The sequence below is a fragment of the Neophocaena asiaeorientalis genome, unplaced genomic scaffold, assembly GCF_003031525.2.
Source record: "Neophocaena asiaeorientalis asiaeorientalis breed wild unplaced genomic scaffold, Neophocaena_asiaeorientalis_V1.1 scaffold7, whole genome shotgun sequence".
Lineage (NCBI taxonomy): Eukaryota > Metazoa > Chordata > Mammalia > Artiodactyla > Phocoenidae > Neophocaena > Neophocaena asiaeorientalis.
Window position 1 is genome coordinate 1,401,272 of NW_020185337.1, and position 26,850 is coordinate 1,428,121.

At 38.1% G+C, this 26,850-nt stretch overlaps 2 protein-coding genes and 1 non-coding gene across 4 annotated transcripts in view; 1 reads left to right on the forward strand and 2 right to left on the reverse strand.

Moving 5' to 3' along the window:
- PRMT9 (protein arginine methyltransferase 9) overlaps nt 1-14,722 on the forward strand; it is a 30,263-nt gene extending 15,541 nt beyond the window's left edge. The window contains exons 9-12 of the mRNA XM_024736185.1: nt 886-1,597; nt 8,849-9,002; nt 13,135-13,257; nt 13,549-14,722. Of these exons, the coding sequence (XP_024591953.1) occupies nt 886-1,597; nt 8,849-9,002; nt 13,135-13,257; nt 13,549-13,764 (1,205 nt within the window). The 3' untranslated portion in view covers nt 13,765-14,722. The remainder of the gene's footprint in view (nt 1-885; nt 1,598-8,848; nt 9,003-13,134; nt 13,258-13,548) is intronic.
- TRNAG-UCC (transfer RNA glycine (anticodon UCC)) lies at nt 8,240-8,312 on the reverse strand. The gene has a single exon. It is a non-coding gene; the product is annotated as a tRNA-Gly (tRNA).
- A 642-nt stretch (nt 14,723-15,364) lies between the features above and the next one.
- Nucleotides 15,365-26,850, reverse strand: part of TMEM184C (transmembrane protein 184C) — a 29,682-nt gene continuing 18,196 nt past the window's right edge. The window contains exons 5-10 of one of the 2 annotated variants that reach the window (XM_024736063.1): nt 21,644-21,718; nt 20,450-20,543; nt 18,484-18,596; nt 17,028-17,127; nt 16,332-16,503; nt 15,365-16,113 (exon numbers count right to left, since the gene is read on the reverse strand). In XM_024736063.1, the coding sequence (XP_024591831.1) occupies nt 15,848-16,113; nt 16,332-16,503; nt 17,028-17,127; nt 18,484-18,596; nt 20,450-20,543; nt 21,644-21,718 (820 nt within the window). In that variant the 3' untranslated portion in view covers nt 15,365-15,847. The remainder of the gene's footprint in view (nt 16,114-16,331; nt 16,504-17,027; nt 17,128-18,483; nt 18,597-20,449; nt 20,544-21,643; nt 21,719-26,850) is intronic. The other variant, XM_024736064.1, reaches the window with a different exon arrangement.

Genomic DNA, 26,850 nt, shown 5'->3' on the forward strand with positions numbered 1-26,850 from the left:
TAGACATACTAGGTATAAAATGCCTACCATAGTGACTGGCACTCAATAAATAGCACTTTAAAATTTTGCTTATTCTAACTCTCTTTCAGTAACTTAGATGGTATTTTTTTAAAAAGTCCTTCTTTGGGAAAGGATATTTTAAATGTGTAAACACAAGAATAACATCTTGTATTTCCAACTGGCTCTATGGCTAATAAGAAGGAATTGCAATTATACATTTACACTTTAAAGTTTTACCACGTGTGAAAGCTCATGGATAAGAGCATGATACAGTCTTTATTGTAGGACTTAGTCCTTCCTTATATTTTCAAATTCCTAAACATGCAAGGATATCTAAGTACTTACAGTTAAGAGATATTACTGACAAGGTGCTACTGAATGCTGCCTTGTTCTTTGGGAAATTTCTCTTAGAGAAAAGGATGTCCCTTTAAGCTAAAGTGAGGTTTGGTGCTGATCCCTGAGTCTCATTTATCTTTGTTATTGTTGGCTTCATTACCAGAGATTGAGAGTCCCCTGTAGTCCTTCCCCCACCCTCCAATTTAGGGACATTGATGGTACCTAGTGATTACAGTAAAAGCACTGCAATACTGATAGTTAAGGTCCAATAATGATCTCTTGAATGCCTCTATTATGCTGTAACTCAATTGGATCTTCTAACCTCAGTTTTTCCCTATGTAAAGCTGGAGGGATTTTCCTAGTTTTGTTTTTTTTGGGTTTTTTTTGAAATGAATAGATTAATTCACTTCTTTTAAATCAATAGATGCAATCCTTCCTGTCGTGGTTTAAAAAATGACAGGAGGACGGAGGTGTTTGTGTGATCCTCAGACTTATAAACACTCGTATTCATCAATTACAATTTTTTTTCTTTCTTCCTGTTTTATGAAGACTACTGGATAAAGCCTGGGGACCAGGTGACGATGGAAGTGTCTTGTCAAGATTGTTACCTAAGAATCCAGAGTATCAGTGTCTTCAGTTCGGAGCATGAAATGGATGTTGGGAAAAGTTTTACCAAGAATAAAGACTTGCTGCCTTTAGGAAATGAGGCTGAACTCTGTAGTGCCCTGGCCAATCTTCAGACCAGTAAACCAGATGCTGTGGAGCAGACTTGTGTTTTGGAATCCACAGAAATTGCTTTGCTTAATAACATCCCATACCATGAAGGCTTTAAAATGGCAATGAAGAAAGTGTTGTCTTCACTGACTCTGGAGAAACGGGGTCAGGCCATGGATACTCAGAGTAACGAGATGAACTGTGAAAGTGGACAGAATAATTCTGAACAGAGCGTCCCTGAACCTTTGTATGTGTTAGATGTGTCTGAGGGCTTCTCTATTCTGCCTATAATTGCTGGCACACTCGGGCAGGTTAAACCTTACAGTTCTGTGGAGAAAGACCAGCATCGTATGACTCTGGACCTCATATCTGAAGCCAATCACTTTCCTAAAGAAACACTTGAGTTTTGGTTGAGACATGTGGAAGATGAATCCGCGGTGTTGCAAAGGCCAAAATCAGACAAGCTGTGGAGTATAATTATACTGGATGTCATTGAGCCATCTGGGCTCCTTCAGCAGGAAATAATGGAAAAAGCGGCAATATCCAGGTAAAACACAAAATACAGCCTTTGGTTTATTTGAGCTTAGACTTCATGTAAGTTCTTTTAGTTCTTTAATGATGTCACTGCACAAATGAGTCGTGATCATTGTGTGTTCCTCAAGCATTGCTTTTCAGGGCCTGTGACTTCTTGTCTTTCTCTTTCTGTGCATGTCATTACTGAATTTTTTATTTTCTTTAAAGGATCCTCTGCCCTGCAGGTGTGAAGAGAGCCTGCGTTGGGATTGGACTGCCTGTGTATAATATAGGGAATTAATTAGAGCTCTGTAAGAACAGATAAGACATTCAAGGGTAAATAAGGAAAAATCAGGTTTCATCTTTATAAGAAAAACTGATGAGAAACACATAGTATGAATCTGATGGTGTATTGGGAGAGCTGAGTGCTGCTTGGGAACAAGTCCTAGTCCTTTTAGGTCCTAAAATCTCTATAGTACAGTTCTGTCCCTAAGGAATTTGTCCTTCAGTTTAGGTTACTGGCGACAAACTTGACCCTAGTATTTAAAATTGAAAGCAAATCTGGCTAAGCTTCCAGGTTCTTCAGTTGTGCTGCTCAGATCTGAAAAGATGGCAATATTGAACATTTGGGGGCCCAAGTTTAAGTAGAATGAATTTATAAGTTTTAAATTTTGTGGTATATGAACAGGGCTGGTTTTGTAGTACAGGAGCAGTGGTGGAAATGCAGACCAAACTGCAATAGCAAAAGGCAAATTGTTCAGGAAAAAACATTTGCTTATATAGTTAATTATATTTTACGTTTTATATGCATTTTCTTTTGTTAACCACACTTACCTTTTCTTATGAGGTAACTAGTAAAAATCACTGCCATTTTCTAGTCTTTAAAACAATCTTGTACATATCACAAATTATGGGGATATAGAGGTCTGACATATATAAATAGAAACATACACTCTCTTAAAATTTTGAACAGATGTACTTTAGGTAGAGTATAGAACAAGGAGCTGGAAGGGTGGGTTTGAATCTAGTCTCAGATTTGTCTGTGAATTCCTGAAGTAGTAAGTTTTTTTGTTTTTTTTTTATTATTATTATTATTATTATTTATTTATTTATTTTATTTTTGGCTGTGTTGGGTCTTCGTTTCTGTGCGAGGGCTTTCTCTAGTTGTGGCAAGCGGGGGCCACTCTTCATCGCGGTGCGCGGGCCTCTCACTATCGCGGCCTCTCTTGTTGCGGAGCACAGGCTCCAGACGCGCAGGCTCAGTAGTTGTGGCTCACGGGCCTAGTTGCTCCGGGGCATGTGGGATCTTCCCAGACCAGGGCTCGAACCCGTGTCCCCTGCATTAGCAGGCAGATTCTCAACCACTGCGCCACCAGGGAAGCCCGTAAAAATGTTTTAAAGTCATTTAATATCTCTCGTCCTCAGTTTCCCTCATCTATAAAATGAGGGATACTGGATTAGATGCCTTTGAAGGCATTTCAGCCCTACGAATTTCTGACACAGATGAGGTTTGACTTATTTGGTAGAATCATCTCGGAAAGGTGTACAATTTACCTAATGGTTTATTTATTTTTAGTTTTGATTTAATTCTTTTTCTAATTTTTTTTTATTGTGGTAAAATGCACATAAAATTTTTCGTCTTAACCATCTTGAAGTGGATAGTTCAGTGGTATTAAATACTTTCGTAGTGTGGGGCAGTCGTTTCCCCAACCATCCTCGGAACTCTTTTCATCTTGTAAAACTGAAACTTTATACCCATTAAACAATAACTCTTCATCCCCCCCCCCCCCGCCCCCCCCAGGCCCGGGCAACCACCATTCTACTCTCTGCTTCTGTGAGTTTGACTCCTTACCTCATATGACTGGAATCATGCAGTGTTTGTTGGTTTTGTGTGTGCATGTATGTGTGCGAGACTCTTACTTCACTTAGCATAATGTCCTTCAGGTTCATCCATGTTGTAGTATATGTCAGAATTTCCTTCCTTTTTCAGGTGGAATAATCTTCCATTGTATGTATATGTCACATTTTGCTTATCCATCCATTAATGGACTGATTGGTTATGTTAGTGGGAAACAACTTATGTAAAGCTGCCTACAGTTCCCCTTCAGTGTTTCTCAGCAGAGGGAGGGGTCCTGTTGGCAGTTTGGGTGGGACGGTCTTTTAGGGGGTGGGGTGGGGTCAGTTCTTAGGTAGGCCTATCCTCTTTGTGTTGCAGGATGTTTGGCACCTCTGGGAACTAAATGCTAGTAGCACCCGCGATCACTGTTTTAGCCAGTGTTCTCCCCGTCCCGCAGAACAGTTCCTGAGTAACAGTGGAGAGCCAGTGCTCTGCCCTTCAGCCGAAGCTCCTGCACAGGCCCTTACCAGATGCTCCTGGAGGTGTCAGCTTCCCTTGCTTCTGGGGTCAGAGGTGTGCAGCAACTCCCACCCAAGCCTTTTATTATTAGCTTTAGCCGCTGACAGTGGGGAGGCCTCATGACTGGTCAAAGAGGATGCACTTAGGGGTTGGGAGGATAGATTGTATTTAGGATGAGGATAAAGGGCATCTGTCTCACTGGATACCAACCCTCCCAAAAAAAGGCAAGGAAAAAAAATAAGCCACTACACAAACGTAAGTATTCAGTTACCTTTGCTAACATTGTTTTAAAATGTTCATTATTAACTTTTATTCAGTCATACTAGATTAAAATACAGGAGAAAGTTTAAAAGCCTGGTGAGCTTTTTTTTTTTTTTTTTTTAAATTTAAACCCATTTTAAAACACTTCGTGTTGGATCACAAGGAAACAGCGAAGAGCTTCTTCAGAATTTTTGCCATTTACGGTTAGAGTTTTGAGTTGGAACATATATATATTTTTTTATTTCTGAAGGCACAGATGGTTCAGAGATATTACTTGGCTTTGCAGAGGATTGCGTTGAGGAGTCTGGCAGCTGTAGTGGTGTAAGTGACAACAAACCACTCAGTGTCAGTAAAGCTAAGTGGACTTGCAAGATGATTACTGTTTCATGACTAAGAAGCATTCTTGTTAGTAACGGTAACATTGAGTTAAGAAGGATTTGAGTTAAGATTTTAGATTAAAATAGTGTGAACACGGCCTTTTAAAATAATTTGCATACTTGCTTGTGTGTAGTATTTATCTCTGCATGGTTGTTAGTACTTGATTCACCTTTTCTGACTTTTCAGGGTTCAGCAGATGGGATCGGCAGGTGGACTCTCAACCACTGCGCCACCAGGGAAACCCCAGCAGATGTATTTTTGACATCTTGTTTAGCCTGATTTCTGGTTACCCCCTAAATGACCTAATGGTATTGCCCTCCCTCCCTCCCTTTATGGCTAGAAGTTTGGCTTTTATTAACCTATGTGCTTTTCGTTTGCTGATTTAAGAGAACGCTACCTTTTTGTGGCTATTTGGGAGTGGAGGGAATTAGTCAAGCAACGTAAAGCTCTGTGGCTAGTGTCTCATTTGAGACTTTGTGATCTTAAGAAAAATTAGATGTTTTTATTTAAATGGATCACAATTAGCAGATAACTTCAGTTGTTTAGAAATTTTAATAACATGGGTTGTCAGGATTAAACTTCATGCATTTGAGGAAAATGGGTAAGTTTCTCCACTTATTTAGGAAGATGTTAAAATTTTATCTGGTTTGGTAAAGGTATAGATTGGAAGTTTTTGATAATAGCTGTGTGGTTTTTGTTGAGGTATGTAATTTTACTAATTGTGGAGATTCAGTTTCTATCAGACTTCATCTAAAATGCTAAAAAGTTGGTAGGAAAGGAATAACGAAAATGAATAAAGCATTGGAGTCAGAGTGGAGTCCACTTTTGGGCTAACCTATATATATATATATATATATATATAGGGACTCTCTACAACTTAAATGATCACATACTTATATTTAGTGAGGAGAGATTATCCTGGTTTCGGATCATGACTTGTCTAAGTCAGACTGAGGCCATTACACTCAAGGAATCCTCTCTAACTTTCTTTGCTGATTCTGTGCTCATGAAATGACCTTGTTATGATTTGGCTCCCTATTACCTAGTCTTTAGGAAGAGCAGCCTGTGTACTTATTGTAAACGTTTCTGTCAGCTTTTTATTTTGAAAGATTGCAAACTTAAAGAAAACATGCAAGAAAAGTAACAGTGAACACGAGGCTACTGTTTTATTTGTTGAACCATTTGACAGTCGTTGGCTTCATAACCTCCCCCCTTACCTTAACATTTAGCGTGTATCTCCTGAGAACAAAGGCTTTCCTCTGCATATCACAATACTATCACACTCAGGAAACTTAACATTGATAAAATACTATTATTTAGTAGGTAGTCTGTATGAAAATTTCCTCTGCTATCCCAGTAATATTCTTTATTGCTTTTTTTTTCTCCCCAGTCTAGGTTCTAATCAAGGGACATGTATTACATTTCGTTACCATGTTCTGTTGTTATAATTCAGTGGTTGTTCTGGTTTTAGACATTTTTAAATGGTTGAGATAATCAGTTTACTAAAAGCAGAATGAAGAATTTGAAACTAACTTAAGAGCAGAAGGGCCAGAGTGGTTTTGAGGAATGGGGTGTTTTTATAGTTTGTCAAGATTTCAGTGATCTATTCAGGGAGACTACATGGCATACAATTTTAGAAACTTGCAGGAACTATTTTTTTAGATACGCATTGGTCAAACATTTAGTCCTGTATTTTTATAAATAGATCCTTACTGACTAGAAATATTTAAGACTGAAAGCTTACTATGAAAGATACATACGATAGATAATACAAAGTCCAGCTGTCTGTAGTAGCCTATCCTAGAAGTTCAAGTGGAAACCGACTTGTAGAAATGAGGGATTTAACGTTTGATTGTAAATGTGGCGAACGATGAAAGTGCCTTACAGTATCCTCCACGTCCGTTTCCTTTGATGGCAGTAGGTGACCCCCCCCCACCGCTCTCATGCCTCCCACACAGCTCAGGTGTGTGGAAACAGCCCTGTGCATGTGGCGTGGGAGCTGCCTTGGCTTCAGAGCCTTACATCTCACATAGGAACTTCTCCCTGGGGCATAGCTTCCAAGTCCCAGCAGTAGGAACACGTGGTTACAAGTCATCCCACACTCAGGGAAGCCCAGAGGTGGTGTGGCTTCCCATCAGGCATTTATAGTTTACAGTTCTCTCAATCCAGGTGCATCTACCTATTAAGAGGCATTTAAAATTTTTTTAAATCATAAGCAGTGTTGCTGATAACACAGCTGACATTCCACCTTTTAGGGATTTCTAGGGAAACAGAAGGTGAATCCAGGATCAACTGTAGGAGGAGAAAGGGTTTTGTTAGCCCTTTATTCACACTTTTAATAGAGTGTTTGGATTTTTAATCACTTTTTTTTTCCCTTTCAGAGTGTTTAACTTTTTATTTTGAAAAAATTTCAAGCTTACAGAGAAGTTAGAGAATAGTACAAAGAACCAAACATGTACCTTACACCCAGATTCACAAATTGTTACTGTTTTGCCACATGTGCTTTAGTATCCTCTGTGAACACTTTAGAGTAAGTTCCAGATATCGTATTCTTTTACCCCTAAACACCTTGGTGTGTATTTTGTAAGAAAAAGGACACTCATTTATATATTCATCACACACTTAACAAAATTAGGAAATCTACATGGACACAGTACTGATATCTAAGGGAAAAATCTTACTCAGATTTCACCATTTGTTGGAGTAATATCCTTTATAGCCTTTTTGTTCCTGGTCCAGAATTCAGTCTAGGATCGCACATTGCATTTAGTTTCTTTAGTCTCCTTTATTCTGGAACAGTTCCTCAGTCTTTTTTTTTTTTATTTTTTTTTATTTTTTTATACAGCAGGTTCTTAGTTATCTATTTTACACATATTACTGTATATATGTCAACCCCGATCTCCCAATTCATCCCCCCCACCCGCTTTCCCCCCCTTGGTGTCCATATGTTTGTTCTCTACATCTGTGTCTCTGTTTCTCCCTTGCAAACCGGTTCATCTGTACCATTTTTCTAGATTCCACATATATGCGTTAATATACGGTATTTGTTTTTCTCATTCTGACTTGCTTCACTCTGTATGACAGCCTCTGGGTCCATCCACGTCTCTACAAATGACCCAATTTCGTTCCTTTTTATAGCTGAGTAATATTCCATTGTACGTATGCACCACATCTTCCTTATCCATTCGTTTAGTTTGTCGATGGGCATTTAGGTTGTTTCCATGACCTGGCTGTTGTAAATAGTGCTGCAGTGAACATTGGGGTGCATGTGTCTTTTTGAATTAATGGTTTTCTCTGGGTATATGCCCAGAGTTCCTCAGTCTTTCATGAGATTCGCAGTTTTGAAAAGTGCAGGCCTTTTATTTTGTGGAATGTTTCTCATGTTTCTTACTAGAGTCAGATTACCCATTTTACAGAGGAATACCACAGAAGTTTTGTCACAAAGGCAAATGGTGTTGCTTTATCCCATATTGTTGTTGTGAATTTAGATCAGTTAGTTTAAGTTGTATCCATTAGGTTTTTCCACCCTAAGTTGCTATTTTCCCTTTGTAATAAGTAAGTCATTTATGGGGGTGATACTTTGAGACTATGTAAATATCCTTTTCCTAATCAAACTTTAACCCACTAGTTTTTTGGGGTTTTTTTTTTTTTGGCTGCACTGTGTGGCATGCGGGATCTTAATTCCCCAATCAGGGATCGAACCTGTGCCCTCTGCAGTGGAAGTGCAGAGTCCTAACCACTGGACCACCGGGGAAGTCCCTCACCCACTAGTATTTTTTTTTTAATTAATTTATTTATTTGGTTGCACTGGGTCTTGGTTTTAGCAGGCGGGCTCCTTAGTTGCAGCTCGCCAGCTCCTTAGTTGTGGCAGTCAGGCTCTTAATTGTGGCTCCAGGCCTCCTTAGTTGCGGAATGCAGGCTCCTTAGCTGTGGCATGCGAACTCTTAGTTGTGGCACGCTTGTGGGATCTAGTTCCCTGATCAGGGATCGAACCCTGGCCCCCTGCATTGGGAGCGTGGAGTCCTATCCACTGTGCCATCAGGGAAGTCCCCCTTACCCACTAGTTTTAATAGCCATTGATGATTCTTCCTTAATGTAAAAACTGTATCCATCCAGCTGACCGGTTACTTTTCAAGCGGTCTGCCATTCTGAGCTACCAGCCAGCTATCAGTCTAAAGTGTGTTAGATTATATACAATCTGTAGCTCCCCAATTAGTCACGATTTAGTTATTGATACTTACAGAATGTGGAGAATCAGGATGGTTTTTAAAGCACTTTTCCTTCCTCCAGGTGTTTGCTACAGTCTGGAGGTAAGATCTTTCCCCAGTACATGCTGATGTTTGGGTTGCTCGTGGAATCGCAGACACTGGTGGAGGAGAGCGCTGTGCAGGGAACAGAACGAACTCTTGGATTTAATATCGCACCTTTTATTAACCAGTTTCAGGTAAGTGTTTTGAAGAGAAGTTCAACCACTTGGCTGTCGCCCACAGTCTGCCTTATCTCTCTCTGTAGTTTTATAGTCACTATGTTTAGCTGGATTGGGATGGTAATCAGTTTTCTATAGCAAAGGAACTTACTACTGGTAAAAATCAACCTAGGGGTTAGTATAGCCAAGGAATTCTGTTGTTCCTACTGACAAAATTCTATAGATTTTGCTCGGAACCACTGTTGTAAATGGAAAATAGGGTACTGGGTTTAGTCTTATGAAAAAGTGTGCTCCTTGTCTAAAAAAGCAGCCGCCAGAAGGAGACATCTGTTCTAAACATGAACCCTTAATCACAGTGAGACTTCTGGCTGGCAGGTGACAGGTGTGAGCAGTTAACGTCTGGGTGGTCAGGCTGCAGGGAGCCGGAATGGAGGAGCCTAGGAAGGGGGTTAGTTGCTCTTTGGGAAACAAGGATTTAGTGCTGGCAGAGCTACTAGCAGCAAAATAAAATTTGTGAGTTATAACTGTGGGAGTGGATGGAATGTCTAGGGAAGAGGTTTGGGGTTGGAAATAGGTGGGATCTGCTGTGTAAGCCAAAGCAGCATTTTGGGAAGTGGGATGTTGAGTACTGAATTAAAGGAGTGATATCTAAACCTTTTATCAAAAGGCTATAGATGGTAAGCTCTTGAATATGCATTGTTAGATCTTCCATGAACAATACTTGCTAAACAAATAAAAATTTGTTGAGTAAATGAGTTTTTCAGAGCAGACTAAGGTTTTAGAGTTTATTTACTCATAGTTTTTCTGGAGAGTTTAATAAACAAAATACACTTACCAGAAGACAGAGAAGTTTAAATTATTTCTTTGTGTGGTCCCCAAATACTACCATCTCCTATCTTTCTAGCTTATTCTCTCCTGATCCTGATATCAGCAATTCTTCGATTCCATCAGAATCTATGATATTTTAATCCTGCCATCTTTTCACCCTGCCTCCCATCTCATATCCTCCTTCCTTCACAGCTTATGTTTCATGGCTGATATATTTTTCACATATCATGGAGCTAACATTCCAATTGACGATAAAGAGACAAGAGATGGACAGTAAACAAAGGAGTAGAAAGATTAGTATGATAGATGGTGAGGAGTGAGAAGGCTAGAGGAGAATGGGAGTTGGAGGGATGGGATATTCTATTTTATTTAGGTAATGCCTAAGGAAAGGACTCAAGGATAAGTGATATTTAAGCAGAGACCAGAGAGAAATAAGGAAGCAAACCATATACAAGTCAAAGGATCAACAAGTGCAAAGACCTGAGGCAAGAGCATGATTGGAGTATTCAGAAACAGCAGGAAACTATGAGGGAGAGTCGGATGAAGGATGCAGTGAGAAAAGTATTAGGAGCCAGATCCTGTAGAGCCTCCTGTAGAGGTCATGGTGAAGGTTTTGGCTTTTACTCTGAAAGGGGTGGAAAACAACTGGAGGGCATCGACCAGAGGAGTGATAAGGTGTGACTTGTTTTGAAAGGCTTGCTATGGCTGCTGCATCGGGAGTAGACCACCATGGAGAGCCGGCTGAAGCGTAGGGTCACTGCAGTAATCCAGGAGAGAGGTGGTAGTGACTTAGACTAGAGTGGTAGCAATGGATGTGGTGCAAAGGGGTCAGATGGTTGATGTGTTTTGAAGGTAGGTTTTGTGATAGATGGGACATGGGGTATGAGAAAGCGCCTGGAAGGACAGTTGCCATTTACTGATATGGGGAAAATAACAGGAGGACCAGGTTGCACTTAACGTTTTTATGGGGTCATTAAGAAGTTGGATGAGAATTCAGAGAAATAGCTAGCCTGGAGATGTAAATTTGGCAGTCAGATTTGGTAGATGATATTTAAAGCTAGAATAATGGGATGCAGTCACCTTGGGGATGTGTAGAAAGAGAAGAGGGCTGAGAACTAAATTCTAGAGAACTCACAAAGTTATGAGCTCTACATTGGAAATCTAAGAAGGAATTAGCAAAGATGACAGGAGTGGCCAGTAGGCTAAGAAACAAGTGAGGACAGATTATGAGGGACGGGTACAGCTGTGTGGGGATTAGAGTGCAGGTGATGAGAGGTGACACAGGAATCTAGGGCTGTTCTTCTGGTGACTGATACAAATAGGGATACAGAGCAAGAGTCCTGGAAATGGCAGGGCATTGCTGTTTTCATGTGGAGGAAAGGTTGGATGCCTTCAAGGATGCCCAGGGAGAGGCATGAACAGTTGCTCTCTAATATTTTATTCAAGGGAAAGAGAACACTTTTTAAACAGTTTCCTTTCTATTTCAAATGAGAAGGCTAAAAGTTATTAGTAGGAAGTTTCCATTGCTACTAAAATTGATGGAACAGTTTATAGCAGTGGTTCTCAACCTTGACTGTACTCAGAACTACTGGTATCTGGATCCCAACTCCAGATGGATCTGAGGTGTGGCCTGAGCAGTTGGACTTTTTCAAAGCTCCTTAGGTGATTTTAATTTGCAGTCGAAGTTGAGAACCACTGCCTTCTAGATAAATAACCTATTTTCAAAATGAAATCCACTATTAGCTGTTTGGCTGAATTTGGCATATTTGCTCAAACAGTTCAATAATTAATGTTGTACAGTAAGTCCCCTACATATGAACCTTCAAGTTGCGAACTTTCAAAGATGCGAACGTGCGTTCGCATGTCCAATCACTTAAGTTAGTTCATGTGTCTGGCGTACGTTGTCACGTGCGTGCATCCTCTACAAGTGGTTGTGCTTTTGTGTACTTTACAGTACTGTATAGAGTACAGTGGTACAGTATCTTTATTTCAAGCCCAGATGTCCGGAAGCAAGCGTCAAAGCAGCGGTGATGTAGCAGGTACTGTTAAGAAGGCACCAAGCGATAACAATGGAAACAAAAGAGAAAACAGTTGAAAGTGGAGTGAGGCGAAAAGACGGTAGACATCACTCATTCTTATAACGTGAATCATTCAACCATCAGCATGATTCTAAAGAAAAAGGACAAGATCATGGAACATGTGAGGTCTGCTGTGCCGATGATGTCAATAATATCGAAGAAGCAGCGTGGAAAAGTGATGGAGGAGATGGAGAAACTTCTCAGCGTGTGGAGGCAGGATCGGCATCAGTGTCGAGTCCCACTCAGCTTAATGCTGATGCAAGAGAAAGTTAGAAGCCTTTATGAAGACTTGAAGAAGAAACATGGGGAAGAATCAGAGGGCACATCTTTTAATGCCAGCCATGGCTGGTTTCATCGGTTCAAGGCTAGAGCCAACCTTCACAGTGTAAAACTGGCAAGGCAGTGAGTACGGATACGGTAGCTGCCCAGGAATTTCCTGAATTCTCTTCGACCCAGAGAAAGGACAAAGAGAGACAAGAGGAAGAAGAGACTGAAGAACGGAAGAGATTCACAGTGCAGGAAGTGGCAAGGGGAATCTTCTTTATTTGGGGGGGCACTGTTAATTTTTGAGGCAGAGGACTCGAATGTAGAACGGTACCACGAAGGTTGCAGCAGCCATTCAGAATGCAATCCAGTGCTACTGTTTCATCCGTGATGAGAAAAAAAGAGCTACTACCCAGACATTACTGGATCGTTTTTTCAAGGTACCGTACTATAATATTAAAAATGTTCTCTTTATTTTCTGTGCTTGTTTTTTATGCATTATCTGTGTGACCAGTGTTATAAACCTATTAAGTGCAGTGCTATTTAGCTGATTGTGTTAGGGGGGTACCTAGGCTAACTTGGTTGGACTTACAAATGTGCTTTTGGAACGGAACTTGATCATACGTAGGGGGCTTACTGTACTGCTTATTAGTTCATCTTTCACACATAAGCACATCCTTGGCTTAAACTTTTTGGAGCTGCCTGGTTAAGTAAAAATTTGCTTTCATTCCAAGTGAAGAATCTATAGATAATTGAAATCACAGAAAATTATTTAACCAGCCTAAAACCTTGGTTTGTTCATTCTTCCTGTAAAACGGAATCATGGAAGTCCTTATGCCTTAAGGTTGATGTGGGAATTAAATGAGGTAATAGATGTCAAAAGCACTATATCATACTGAGCGAAGTACAAAGCAGGAAACTTAACGAGACTTGGTCAAAAAAAGAATTGAGTAAAAGTGAACATTTTATACTTTCTTTAGGTACCTATACGTGTATTTTTGGACCTATCCTCACTGCCCTGTATACCTTTAAGCAAACCGGTGGAACTCTTAAGACTAGACTTAATGACGCCGTATTTGAACACCTCTAACAGAGAAGTAAAGGTAATATAAAATGATTACTCTTGTCCTATTCAGAATTATCTTAAACTATATACTACTTTACATACATAAAATAGTTTTAGCCACTTCCTTTGAAGACTTAAATTTTCTGAACAATATCCAAACATGGGCTTGGGTAAATATTAGTGAATAAAACAGGTTGGTATTAATTTGAATTGGGTGATTAGATATATTCCTTTATAAAATTTGGATCTAAAGCTACAAAGACAAAGACTTATCCAAGTCTGCTCTGTTTACTCTGATGAAATTTTCATGATTTCTTAATTTTCCTAGGTATGCATATGTAAATCTGGACAAGTGACTGCCATTCCCTTTTGGTATCATATGTACCTTGACGATGAGATTAGGTTGGATACTTCCAGTGAAGCCTCCCACTGGAAACAAGCTGCAGTTGTTTTAGATAATCCCATCCAGGTGGAAGTGGGAGATGAACTTGTACTCAACGTCCAGCACCACAAAAGCAACGTCAGCATCACAGTAAAGCAATGAAGAGCAGTTTTCTAATGAAAAAAGGTGGAAGTAGAGCAGCAAGTACACAGTTCTAGTCTGAATCAGTAGTGGGATTGTAATCATAGAATGGAGGTACAAAGATTTAAGTCCTTGTAATGGTCAAATATTTTTTAAAAACTGACATTAATAAAGTGTATTTAAAAGATCCTAAATTAAAGAGTAGCATGATTACAAAAATATTGCTGCAGACTTCCTTACTGGAAAAGGCTGTCATTAATTTTTCAAATTAGGAAACTTTTTATTGCTTGGTTTTACTTACTATAGATTAAATTTTGCCAAACCTGTTAGTTCGTACTCTAGAGCTATAAATATAAGGAAATTTGAGGCTCATTTTCAGTTTTTAGGCATCTTGGCTATTTTTCTCAAATCCAAACTTACAGTGGGGCTACCTCAAAAAGTTGGCTTCCACTTTAGACTGAGGGTTTATGGTTATCTGTAAATTCCAAGCTTGCTTCTTGCAAATAGTGAAATGCTTCTGAACCTCCGTCTCAGTTTTTGTGTTTTGGGTATGCAAACCTGAGTAAGAATTTAAGCTCTAGACTAAATGTAATTAAAAGAGTAAAAGAGGGACAAAATAAAATCTTAGGAGGCAGCACTTTTCGTGGTCTACCTTTGGCAAAGAAAAAATTTTAAGCTGATAAATTAAGTTCAAGGAAGAGTTAAACCTAAACCAGTATTTTTCAAAGTTTTGATTTGGATACACAGAAAGAAAAAAATAATTAGTCCAGATTTTAAAGACTTGAAATAGGGAGATTAATAAGGAAGAAGATTATCATGCCTTGTATATACTGTGTGCTCTCTGTAGGTTAGCCACACAGAAAATAAGATGTACCTTCTTTTCACACTGCCTATTCTCCTTGCCTCTTATACTGCCCAACTTTATTTTCAATAGAAATGTTTAGTTTATAGTAATGGACAATAAAAACTTTGTTTCTAATTACTGTGAACCAGTAGGTATGTTTGTGTACGTGTGTGTGTATGTATATGCGCTTAAATATATAAAGCATAGGTTTTGAGAAATGATACTTATACTTGCTATTTGCAACATACCGCTCTGGCCCTTTCTGTATTTATTTTCAGTGTAAAATGTTAGACCCAATGGGCTGTGATTAACAATTAGAGGAACTCCGTCCTAAGTAATAAATTTCTCCCAAATAGCATCTGTAAGTCCTCTGACTGTGGTTTGATAAATAATTAAGATGACTCAGCTGAGATTTACATTTGCTGACCCCTTTAGTAGCACTGAGGAAAAGCAGACTCTGTTTCTATCACAAGTTTCTTATTTATTCTTCCACTCTTCCATCCACTTTATTCTTTTCATCTCAAAGTCCTGGATAACCTATTAATCTGTTCACATTGGTGCAAATATGATTTTTAGACAGTAGTTGTTTTAAGATTAATAGATTAGGTCAGATATTTCTCCTAGTAGGAATGTAAGATATAGGCCTCTTTCATTGTAGGTATATGATTTTCAACCCTTTAATTTTTTGGACTTAATTTTTTTCTGCTGTGCCTCCAATCATGAACTTTTTGTGATCACACTAAGGGTCTATGTTGAAAGAATGAGAGATATAAAAAGTTGCAGAAAATAAATGAGAAATTCTTATTTATTGAAAGACATCCAGTTGAGAAATGGAGGAATAATTGTTAGGTAAGCATATACGGCACATGATTGATTATGATTCAGTTCCACTAATTCGTGTTTCGGAATTCACTTTCCGCTAATCCCAGAGCATTATATTCATGCAGCGGTGGTAGAAAGCACTTTTTTTTTTAACGTCCTCCTCTCGACAGAGCACTGTAATGTCAAGAACGTTTAGTAGTCATTTCTTCCATTTGAGTACGTGATACTCTGTAGTGTTAAGAAGTCTAAGTCTAGGATATTTAGACTGGTTATCTGTGATATACAAAACCTAGTTGTATGAATCCAGTAGTCGTACCTGTTTTTTGCCATTTTGCTGAAATTTTCCATCATTAACGGCTTGTCCCAAGCACAAAATCCTGAGCAATGGGATACCAGGTAACGAAATAACGTGGTAGTAGCACAGCTTCTGCACACTATTCAGGAGGCCACGGACTTATCTGAAGGGTCTTTTTTCTCTCCTGTAGTATCATTACATATGTCATCAGATACATTAGCTGTAGTAGGTGTAGTCTGGGGAGTCACAGTGTGTCCAAACCCTTGATAGTGACCCATGGGTGAAGGTGGCACAGAAGAGGCAACGGAAATTGCATCTTGTGATGACGATGATAACAGGCTTGTGTGTTCATTTTGATCTTGATCCTCAGGAAAAAACTTTTTCCTAGGATGTCCCATGACTGTCCTTCCTTTAAAGTAACATAAAGGTTTCTGAGTTAGCCAAAAGTTTGGTTATTTTTACCACTATAAACTTGCCGTGCTAAAAATAAGGTCCCCGCTTCCCTCCTCCCAGTTTGGAGAGCCTTACTGTGGTACTGCTTTACACGAAGTCTTTTCACCTCTTAAACAAGACCTGATAGGAGAACTACAATAGCCTATTCGAATGAATTAAATGGCTGGTACTTACCAACATGCCTTACTTGTTCAGAAATATCATCCCTAATATCTGAAACATCCCACATGGCAAGAAAGGAGTCAAAGCATGAGCCCTCTTCTGCTTCTTGGACATACGGTTTATATGAGAAAGTGTAGTGATGAGCGATAGCAGCAAGGAACATCTCAATACAGATGATAAAGTCCTACAACAATATCAACAATGTCAGCCATGCTGGAGTCTAAATCTAGTTTTGCAGGTCAAAAGGGAAAACACTATCTTTCTCTCTTTTCAAAAGTACTTAAGTACCAACAGCTGTTTTTTTCCCACAAGACTGTATTCATTTTTTCATTTTCCAAAATGATTTTTGACCTCTTCAAAAAAAAAAAAAACAAAACACAAAACGCCAAAAGTTTAACTCTATTTTGCACTACCTCAATCAAGTACTTCTTTGCCAAGTACAATGCATTCTCTTCCACTGTCCAAGGACTTAGAGGAGAAATGCATAAAGTGAAATAGAGTAGGAATAACAAAATCTAGGTTCTGTTCCTGCTTCTACTACAAATTAGTAACTGTGACCAATTTTTCTAGGGTTCCCCCATTTCCTCACATGTGAAGTGAGGATAGCAGTAGCTCCATAGCCTGCATGTGGTCAGGCTGAGGAGATAACATGTAAAAATGCTTAACAAATAGTAAAGTTCTGTTGAATTCAGAGAGAGCATTACTTACCTGGAGTCCTGTGGCCACAGCTTCTACTGTTTGCCATTCCCACGTATGCTTTTCAGAAATAACGCCAACTTTTACCAACAAAGCAATAACTACTGCTTGCCTATATGTTAGGAAAAGGTAAACGCCAAATCTATATCAAGCATAAAATGAGCAGTTGCTTTAAAAATATGCCATTTAAAAAGTTAAACCCCAGCACAACCTGTGGACCACCGCCACCCTGCCTTTACAGTGTATTCCTGAAGACACTGTGTACCTATATTAAATATACTTGTTTTACAAATTCACTTCTAGTACAGTTTCATCACATGAATTTTGATGATGTGTTCTTAGAACTTCAGTACGTGGTTTATAGTCTTCTTTTGTTTTGAAAGTGTGCACAGTAGTTAGCTTTTAAGTTCTTCCTACACATAGACAATGCCTAACACCTTGTACAACTGGAATTTAAAATGAAACAAAGAACAGATACTTAAATGTTATTTATGCACGTATCAATTGATTACTCAGATTATTTTAAAGAACATTTTGAAACCAGTCTTGTTTGAAGTCCTGGAACTAGAGACAAACTCAGAAGGGGTCTGACTCCAAGATGGGGAGTCATACTGAGCATTTCAAGCAAATCTAGGCATCTGCCCCTAGGTGAAATTTAAACAGCTAAAATGAGATAGTTAGATAAGCTTTCATAGATCTATATCCAAGAATACTCCCTTCAATATTGCTTGTAATGGTAAAGAAAAATTAGAAACAACCTAAATGTCAATGGGAGATTGGTTAAAAAGCTCTATCCACATATCAATACTATATGAGGTGAAAACAAAAGACCCAAACAAAATTACATCCTCACTGTTCTTACAAAGAACTATGACTGCAATATACTAAATGTATCACTGAGTTCTACAAGTTTTTATAGTATGTATTTGTATTTCTGTGGAGTTAGATAAAATGATGGGGACCACAATGTCAATCATTCATGCTGGGTGGTAGGATTTCAGGGATTTTTCTTTCCCCCCTTTTTGTATTATTTGTATATTGTTAAATTTGGTGTATTTGTTTCTAGGCCCCTATCACCCACGCCTTTACTAAACTGGGACCATGTATAGTTTTGCCCTCTGTTTTAAACAGTATTTTTACTAATGAACATTTCCTCACATTAAATATTCTACATGATGTTTATCTTCCAAACTGTATTCTCTTATATAAAGAGACCATGATTTTTTTTAATGATTCCCTTAGTGTTGAGACATTTAGTGTCTCAAACTGTTTTCTTTTTATAAATGTTACAGTGACCATCTAATTATTTCTTTATAAAAAACCAAGAAGGGCTAAAAGAATGAACTTTTTGAAAGCTAAGTAGACATTTTAATTCATCTTCCGTATTAAGACTTTTAAAAATCCTTCCGAATCAACAGTTTTATTGCCCTTTAGAAAATGAGAACATTTAAGAGAAAGCAACACTTACCAAAAAGAAACAAAAACCACCAGCTTTACACAAAGAAATTTGCCAACAGGTTGGATTGGACTCAGTTCTTCCTTCAGTACTTTATAAAACAGGAGGAGACAATACATGGCAAACTAGAAACAAACAAAGTTCTTAAATAAGAATAACTAAATATGGTATTAGAGATACTGATATTAAAGTTATAGACCAGAGACCTGGTACAGAGTAATGTTTCAGGCAAAATTTTCTACGCTTTATTTTGCTATTTTTAGATTGACAACAAGCTTTTATATTTTACTGTGGATGAATATATACAGTATGCAATTTCTCAGAAGAGATGTATAACATCTTCCCTGAAAATGGTTTTCAGTGTTCACTTACAGGAGCCCACAAAGAACACAATGAACAAGTGACTGCCATGAGTGGAAGAAAAGGCTCTCATTCAACCAAAATAAAAACATCTATCTGCTTGTTAATGGCTTTTATACACAAATTACCGTTCATTGTATAAGGGCTGAGCTTACTAACTACTAATTGTATGCATATTATTTATAAGTGAGCACATTAAATAAGTACTACTTCAATAAAACTGTGACCATGAAATGGGAAAGTAAGGAATCAGGGAAACCATTTTTCTTGAGGGCAGTATGTTAATCCAGCTGAATTTACTTTTTAAAGATAAATGCTCAAGACATTAACTATTTTTAGAAATCAGTTGTAATTAGCGTAGTATTGCATAACAATGAACATTTCCCTAAAAGTTTACTTTTTCCTATTATAAAATGCTCATTTAAATTATTTTAGAATATGAAAGCATAGTCCCATCATCCAACCATTTCTTTCTACACATAAGGTGGGTTTTAGCAGGTATAACCAACTAAATATGAAATTTTGTTGCCTGATTTTTTTTTTCCACTTACAGTGCCCTTTTCCATATATTTCATTAAATAACTGCCTAGTGTTTTGGCCAATGGAAGGTACATAGTATATTTAACTAGTTGGACTGTTTCCAGGCTTTTGCAATTAACAAACAATAGGCTTTATATACAAACACACTGAAAGCAAAAGTACTTCTGGCCATTTCTTGAGGCATTCCCAGAAGTGGAATTACTGGTTCCAGAGAATATGAACATATGGAAAAGCTTTGCATACACAAGCATTTGATTTTTATTATAAATTTCTAATACCACACATGCATGCCATTGCACCTAAACTATTATTTTGCTGAAAGCATTAATGAAAGATTTTCAATAAAATGCACATTCCTGTTTTTTTGTTTTTGTTTTTGTTTTTTTTTTGGTACACGGGCCTCTCACTGTTGTGGCCCCTCCCGTTGCGGAGCACAGGCTCCGGACAGGCAGGCTCAGCAGCCATGGCTCACGGGCCCAGCTGCTCCACGGCATGTGGGATCTTCCCGGACTGGGGCACGAACCTGTGTCCCCTGCATCGGCAGGCAGACTCTCAACCACTGCGCCACCAGGGAAGCCCCACATTCTTAAGTTGAAAGGATCCAACAGTTATATCTTTGGAGCGTTTCAGTTTCTATAACATCATTTTTAAAAACTTGGCATTCTCAATTTTCAATTCCAATTATATGAGAGAATTTTATTCTCCCATTTTAATTCAAACCCTGTACTGTCATATACCAATAAAACATTTTTCTTACTGAATATGCCTAGGATATGTGCTTTTTATTTAAAAGGAGAGCATTGTGTTTTTATTTATGACATATCCATATAACTATGCAATGAATACCAGAACCAAATGAAAAAACATAATCAACGAGTCAGTGTATAAATCACCAGGTAATCAACAAAGATATTATATGTTTATATATGTATAAAGATATATGTTAAGGTTTCAAGTTCTTCCTACAGATGAAGTTCAATATTAAAGTTACAATTAAGCTTTATTCCAGAGACTTTCCCTAAAAAAATTTAGTGCTATAGATCTAAATTCAGTACAGTTAAGATGAGTATTTACTTACCAACTGTGACATATTATTTATTATAACCAAGTAAGTCCAAGCATTTGAAAAGCTAAAGTTCCCTTCATCATATATACCAAGCAGCTCACAGATTCTAAAATATGGTAAAAATGAGACAACTTTATGAATAACTAAATCAAAAATACATTTTAAAATACAGCAATGACAGCAATACTTAAATTTAGAAGTTAGTTTATTTCAAAGATCCTGTAGATAGTCACTTGATTTTGGCCATAGAGGTTGTTCAAAAATTAAAAGAAAAACATTTTTCTAGAAATGTTACCATATTACTATTCCTCCAATTTGAAGGAAATCCAAAAGACATAACATTGAACTAGAAAGGGTAATTATTAGATTCAAAAAAATGATGCTGCCTAATTTTAAAAAGATTGTTAAAAACATATAATGCAGGTCTATAACTACAACTATAATTTTTTCTCCCAAATTGTCTTGGAGGCAACTTTTATGATGACCCAGATCTAAGTATTAACTTGTCTTGATTACCCAATTTCTAAACAGCAGAGAAATAATGCATGCCTTCATAAATAAGTGAATTAGTTTTAATTCCAAGGCAAATGTCACTAAAGAATTGCTAGCACAGAAGCAGAATAAAGAATTGAATGCTTCTTTCACCTTTCTTTCCATTCTTCCTCTGTTAACAGACAAAATGCTTGTATAGCTAGCAGATAAAATACACACTCTACCTGCTTTAAACTATTTGATGTTCTTAAATTTTTAGGGAATAGTTTTACCAGGTAGCTTAATGATACCCCATTTTACCTGAAGTGCTAAGACTTGACAGAATTTTTTAAAAAGAAAGATATGTTTTCTTCTTTAGAATACAGTACTCATTTAGAAAATAAAAGCATGTAATGAATCTATAGTGGTACACTTTACGTACTAGATGTTTCTGTAAAGCCGTGTGAACGTTAATACTTGAAAAAGAATATTTGATAATGCTTTCCAGAAATCTCCAGAGAATATTTTTAGAATAATCCTGTGGTGATTCCTTGTCTATACATGGTCACCTTATTTATTATAATATAGGATTTCTATATACTGTGTTTTCATACCAGACTAGATGTGTTATAAACAAGTAATGCTCTTTACATGCTTTTCTACTCAGTTGTCCCACTAAGTAAAAGCATGAGAATTTTTGAAAAATAAATAATAATATAAGTTCTGTGCACTTACAAAGCAACGATGGTGGTGAATGGTCTGACAACTGTATATTGTAATACACCCAGTTTGCATCTGAACAGCAAGACTCTGCCAAAGAAAAAGAACTTAGCATTTCACCTACTCATTTCACTAGTATCAAGCTTTCTCCAAAGCCCCCAAATTAAAATCACTTTCACAAATGATGCCACATTTATACTTAATTCTTTTAATTTAGTCAATCTAAATGGCTACTTGAGAAGAATGGGGATGGTAGCATACAAATTATCTAAATACTATTTTTTAAATTGTGTAACAACTACATCTTCTGAAAGATCTCCCTTCCTATGTCCAGTCTCAAATTCCTGAATAGTGCAGCACAGAACAGGAACAAAAAGAATGAAAGTGGGTCCCTGTGTATTTCTGCAAGAAAAACCAAGTAACAAATAAATTACGTGTAGGGTTGCATATATGAAACCATATTTAGAAAAGATTAGTTACATTTAGGATTCAGTTTCAAGTTTGGATTTATATATATATAATTCCAGAGAGTATCACTGACTAGATACTCTGAAAGAACAAAACAGAGATCCTATCGTACATAAAACAGTTTTTATCACTGAGGTCACTTAATGTAGGGGAAAATTCACAAGGAGTAACAAACAGAAACAAAGCAAAAAAGTCCCAAAACAACAACTATCAAAAAAAAGGCTCTCTATTTGACCACCTGTGTAAGCCTCCTTGGGAAACGATGATGCTCTGAGTGCAAATGTTTATTTAGCACTCCTCCGTCAAGTTTATGTATTATAAATCCCCTAATTTAAGAACTACATCTAGACTGAGAAGAATGAGCCTGATATACAGACCCTGAGGCACTGGGTTACTAGGACTGAATGAAAAACTGATCAGGTTCTATGTGCTGAGAGCCTTCTCTGTGCTGAAGCGGCTCACTCCCACTGACAACTAAGTGTGCCCCTGTGGGGGTGGGGGTGGCAGCTGCACTTGGGCTTGTCAGACCTTTTCATGAACATGCCTGGGCTACACTGTGCTTCTGGTCCCATACTCTTTACAAAGCTAAATTAAGTAGAAGTTGGGTTAAACCTGTAGTGTTCTATGAGCTGATTGTCAAATCAAACCTGAGACCAGTAGGGTGACTATGCAAATGTATTAAACAGTCAATTAGGTACCTTTGAAAGCTGTGGAGAATTAATGAACTGGAAGATGTATCTGAAGAAATTGGCCATAATGTAATAAAGGCTGAGACAAAGAGACAAACATGAAAGAGAGTTACAAAGAATAGAACAGAATCAGAAGGTCTAACATACTTAAAAGTTACAGGAGAGTAGAGGAAGGGCAAAAGCAGAAGCTTATGGCTGAGAACTTTTCAGAACTGATCAAAGACACAAATCAACAGACTGAGACACCTGTAAATGAAGCTGGACTAAAAACAAAAACAACTTGGTAGGGAAACTACAAAACATCAAAGACAGGGAGGGTCTTAAAAAATGCAGTTGGACTCCCTCTTGCGAGAGCACTGGAATCACAACTAACTGCTGAACAATCATCGACAGGAAGACACCGGAACTCAGCAAAAAAGATACCCCACATCCAAAGACAAAGGAGAAGCTGCAGTGAGATGGTAGGAGGGGCGCAATCACAATCAAATCAAATCCCATAACCTCTGGGTGGGTGACTCACAAACCAGAGCACACTTATACCACAGAAGTCCACCCACTGGAGTGAAGGCTCTGAGCTTCACATCAGGCTTCCCAACATGGGGGTCCGGCAATGGGAGGAGGAATTCCTAGAGAATCAATCTTTGAAGGCTAGTGGGATTTGACTGCAGGACTTCGACAGGGCTTGGGGAAATGGAGACGCCACTCTTGGAGGGCACACACAAAGTACTCTGTGCATCAGGACCCAGGGGGAAGGAGCAGTGACCCCATAGGAGACTGAACCACACCTACCTGCTAGTGTTGGAGGGTCTCCTGCAGAGGCGAGGGGCAGCTGGCTCACCGTGAGGACAAGGACACTGGTGGCAGAAGTTCTGGGATGTACTCCTTGGTGTGAGCCCTCCGAGAGCCCTCCATTAGCCCCACCAAAGAGCCAGGTAGGCTCCAGTGTTGGGTCACCTCAGGGAGGGGACCCAGTCCAACCCAACAACAGCCAAGCAGATTAAAGTTTTAATGAGCTCTGCCCACCAGAGCAACACTCAGCTCTACCCACCACCAGTACCTCCCATCAGGAAATTTGCACAAGCCTCTTAGATAGCCTCATCCACCAGAGGGCAGACACAGAAGCAAGAACTACAATCCTGCAGCCTGTGGAACAAAAACTGCAATCACAGAAAGACACTCAAGATGAAAAGGCAGAGGGCTATGTAACAGATGAGGAACAAGATAAAACCCCAGAAAAACAGCTAAATGAAGTGGAGATAGGCAACCTTCCAGAAAAAGAATTCAGAATAATGATAGTGAAGATGATACAGGACCTTGTAAAAAGAATGGAGGCAAAGATCAAGAAGATGCAAGAAATGTTTAACAAAGGCCTAGAAGAATTAAAGAACAAACAAACAGAGATGAACAATACAATAACTGAAATGAAAAATACACTAGAGGGAATCAATAGGAGAATAACTGAGGCAGAAGAATGGATAAGTGACCTGGAAGACAGAATGGTGGAATTCACTGCCACAGAACAGAATAAAGAAAAAAGAATGAAAAAATGAAGACAGCCTAAGAGACCTCTGGGACAACATTAAATGTAACAACATTTGTATTATAGGGGTCCCAGAAGGAGAAGAGAGAGAGAAAGGACCCGAGAAAATATTTGCAGAGATTATAGTCAAAAACTTCCCTAACATGGGAAAGGAAATAGCCACCCAAGTCCAGGAAGCACAGAGAGTCCCAGGCAGGATAAACCCAAGGAGAAACACACCGAGACACACAGTAATCAAATTGACAAAAATTAAAGACAAAGAAAAATTATTGAAAGCAACAAGGGAAACATGACAAATAACATACAAGGGAACTCCCATAAGGTTAACAGCTGATTTCTCAGCAGAAACTCTACAAGCCAGAAGGGAGAGGCATGATATACTTAAAGTGATGAAAGGGAAGAACCTACAACCAAGATTACTCTACCAGCAAGGATCTCATTCAGATTCAACAGAAAACTCAAAAACTTTCCAGATAAGCAAAACCTAAGAGAATTCAGCACCACCAAACCAGCTCTACAACAAATGCTAAAGGAACTTCTCTAAATGGGAAACACAAGAGAAGAAAAGGACCTACAAAAACAAACGCATAACAATTAAGAACATGGTAATAGGAACACACATATCAACAATTACCTTAAGCATGAATGGATTAAATGCTCCAACCAAAAGACACAGGCTTGCTCAATGGATACAAAAACAAGACCCGTATATATGCTGTCTACAAGAGACCTACTTCAGACCTAGGGATACATACAGACTGAAAGTGATGGAATGGAAAAACATATTCCATGCCAATGGAAATCAAAAGAAAGCTGGAGTAGCAATACTCACATCAGATAAAAGGCTTTAAAATAAAGAATGTTACAAGAGACAAGGAAGGACACTACATAATGATCAAGGGATCAATCCAAGAGGAAGATATAACAATTATAAATACATATGCACCCAACATAAGAGCACCTTGATACATAAGGCAACTGCTAACAGCTATAGAAGAGGAAATCGACAGTAACTCAATAATAGTGGGGGACTCTAACACCTCACTTACACCAATCGACAGATCATCCTGACAGAAAATTAATAAGGAAACACAAGCTTTAAATGACACAGTAGACCAGATACATTTAATTGATATTTGACATTCTATCCAAAAACAGCAGATTACACTTTCTTCTCAAGTCCTCATGGAATATTTCAAAGGTTAGATCATATCCTCGGTCACAAATCAAGCACTGGTAAATTTAAGAAAATTGAAATCATATCAAATATCTTTTCGGACCACAACGCTATGAGACTAGATATCAATTACAGGAAAAAAATCTGTAAAAAATGCAAACACATGGAGGCTAAACAACACACTACTACATGACCAAGAGATCACTGAAGAAATCAAAGAGGAAATCAAAAAATACCTAGAGACAAATGACAATGAAAATACGTTGATTGAAAACCTATGGGATGCAGCAAAAGCAGTTCTAAGAGGGAAGTTTATAGCAATACAAGTCTACCTCAAGAAAGAAGAAAAATTTCAAATAAACAATCTAAACTTACACCTAAAGAAACTAGAGAAAGAAGAACAAGCAAAACCCAAAGTTAGTAGAAGGAGAGAAATCATAAAGATCAGAGCAGAAATAAATGAAATAGAAACAAAGAAAACAATAGCAAAGATCAATAAGACTAAAAGCTGGTTCTTTGGGAAGATAAACAAAATTGATAAACCATTAGCCAGACTCATCAAGAAAAAGAGGGAGAGGACTCAAATCAATAAAATTAGAAATGAAAAAGGAGAAGTTACAACAGACACCGCAGAAATACAAAGCATCCTAAGAGACTACTACAAGCAACTCTATGCCAATAAAATGGACAACCTGGAAGAAATGGACAAATTCTTAGAAAGGTATAACCTTCCAAGATTGAACCAGGAAGAAATAGAAAATATGAACAGACCAATCACAAGTAATGAAATTGAAACTGTGATTAAAAATCTTCCAACAAACAAAAGTCCAGGACCAGATGGCTTCACAGGTGAATTCTATCAAACATTTAGAGAAGAGCTAACACCCATCCTTCTGAAACTCTTCCAAAAAACTGCAGAGGAAGGAACACTCCCAAACTCATTCTACAAGGCCACCATCACACTGATACCAAAACCAGACAAAGATACCACAAAAAAATAAAATTACCGACCAATATCACTGATGAATATAGATGCAAAAATCCTCAACAAAATACTAGCAAACAGAATCCAACAATATATTGAAAGGATCATACACCATGATCAAGTGGAATTTATCCCAGGGATGGAAGGATTCTTTAATATATACATACCAATCAATGTGATACACCATATTAACAAATTGAAGAATAGAAACCATATGATCATCTCAATAGATGCAGAAAAACTTCTGACAAAATTCCACACCCATTTATGATAAAAACTCTCCAGAAAGTGGGCATAGAGGGAGCCCACCTCAACATAATAAAGGCCATATACAACAAACCCACAGCAAACATCATTCTCAAT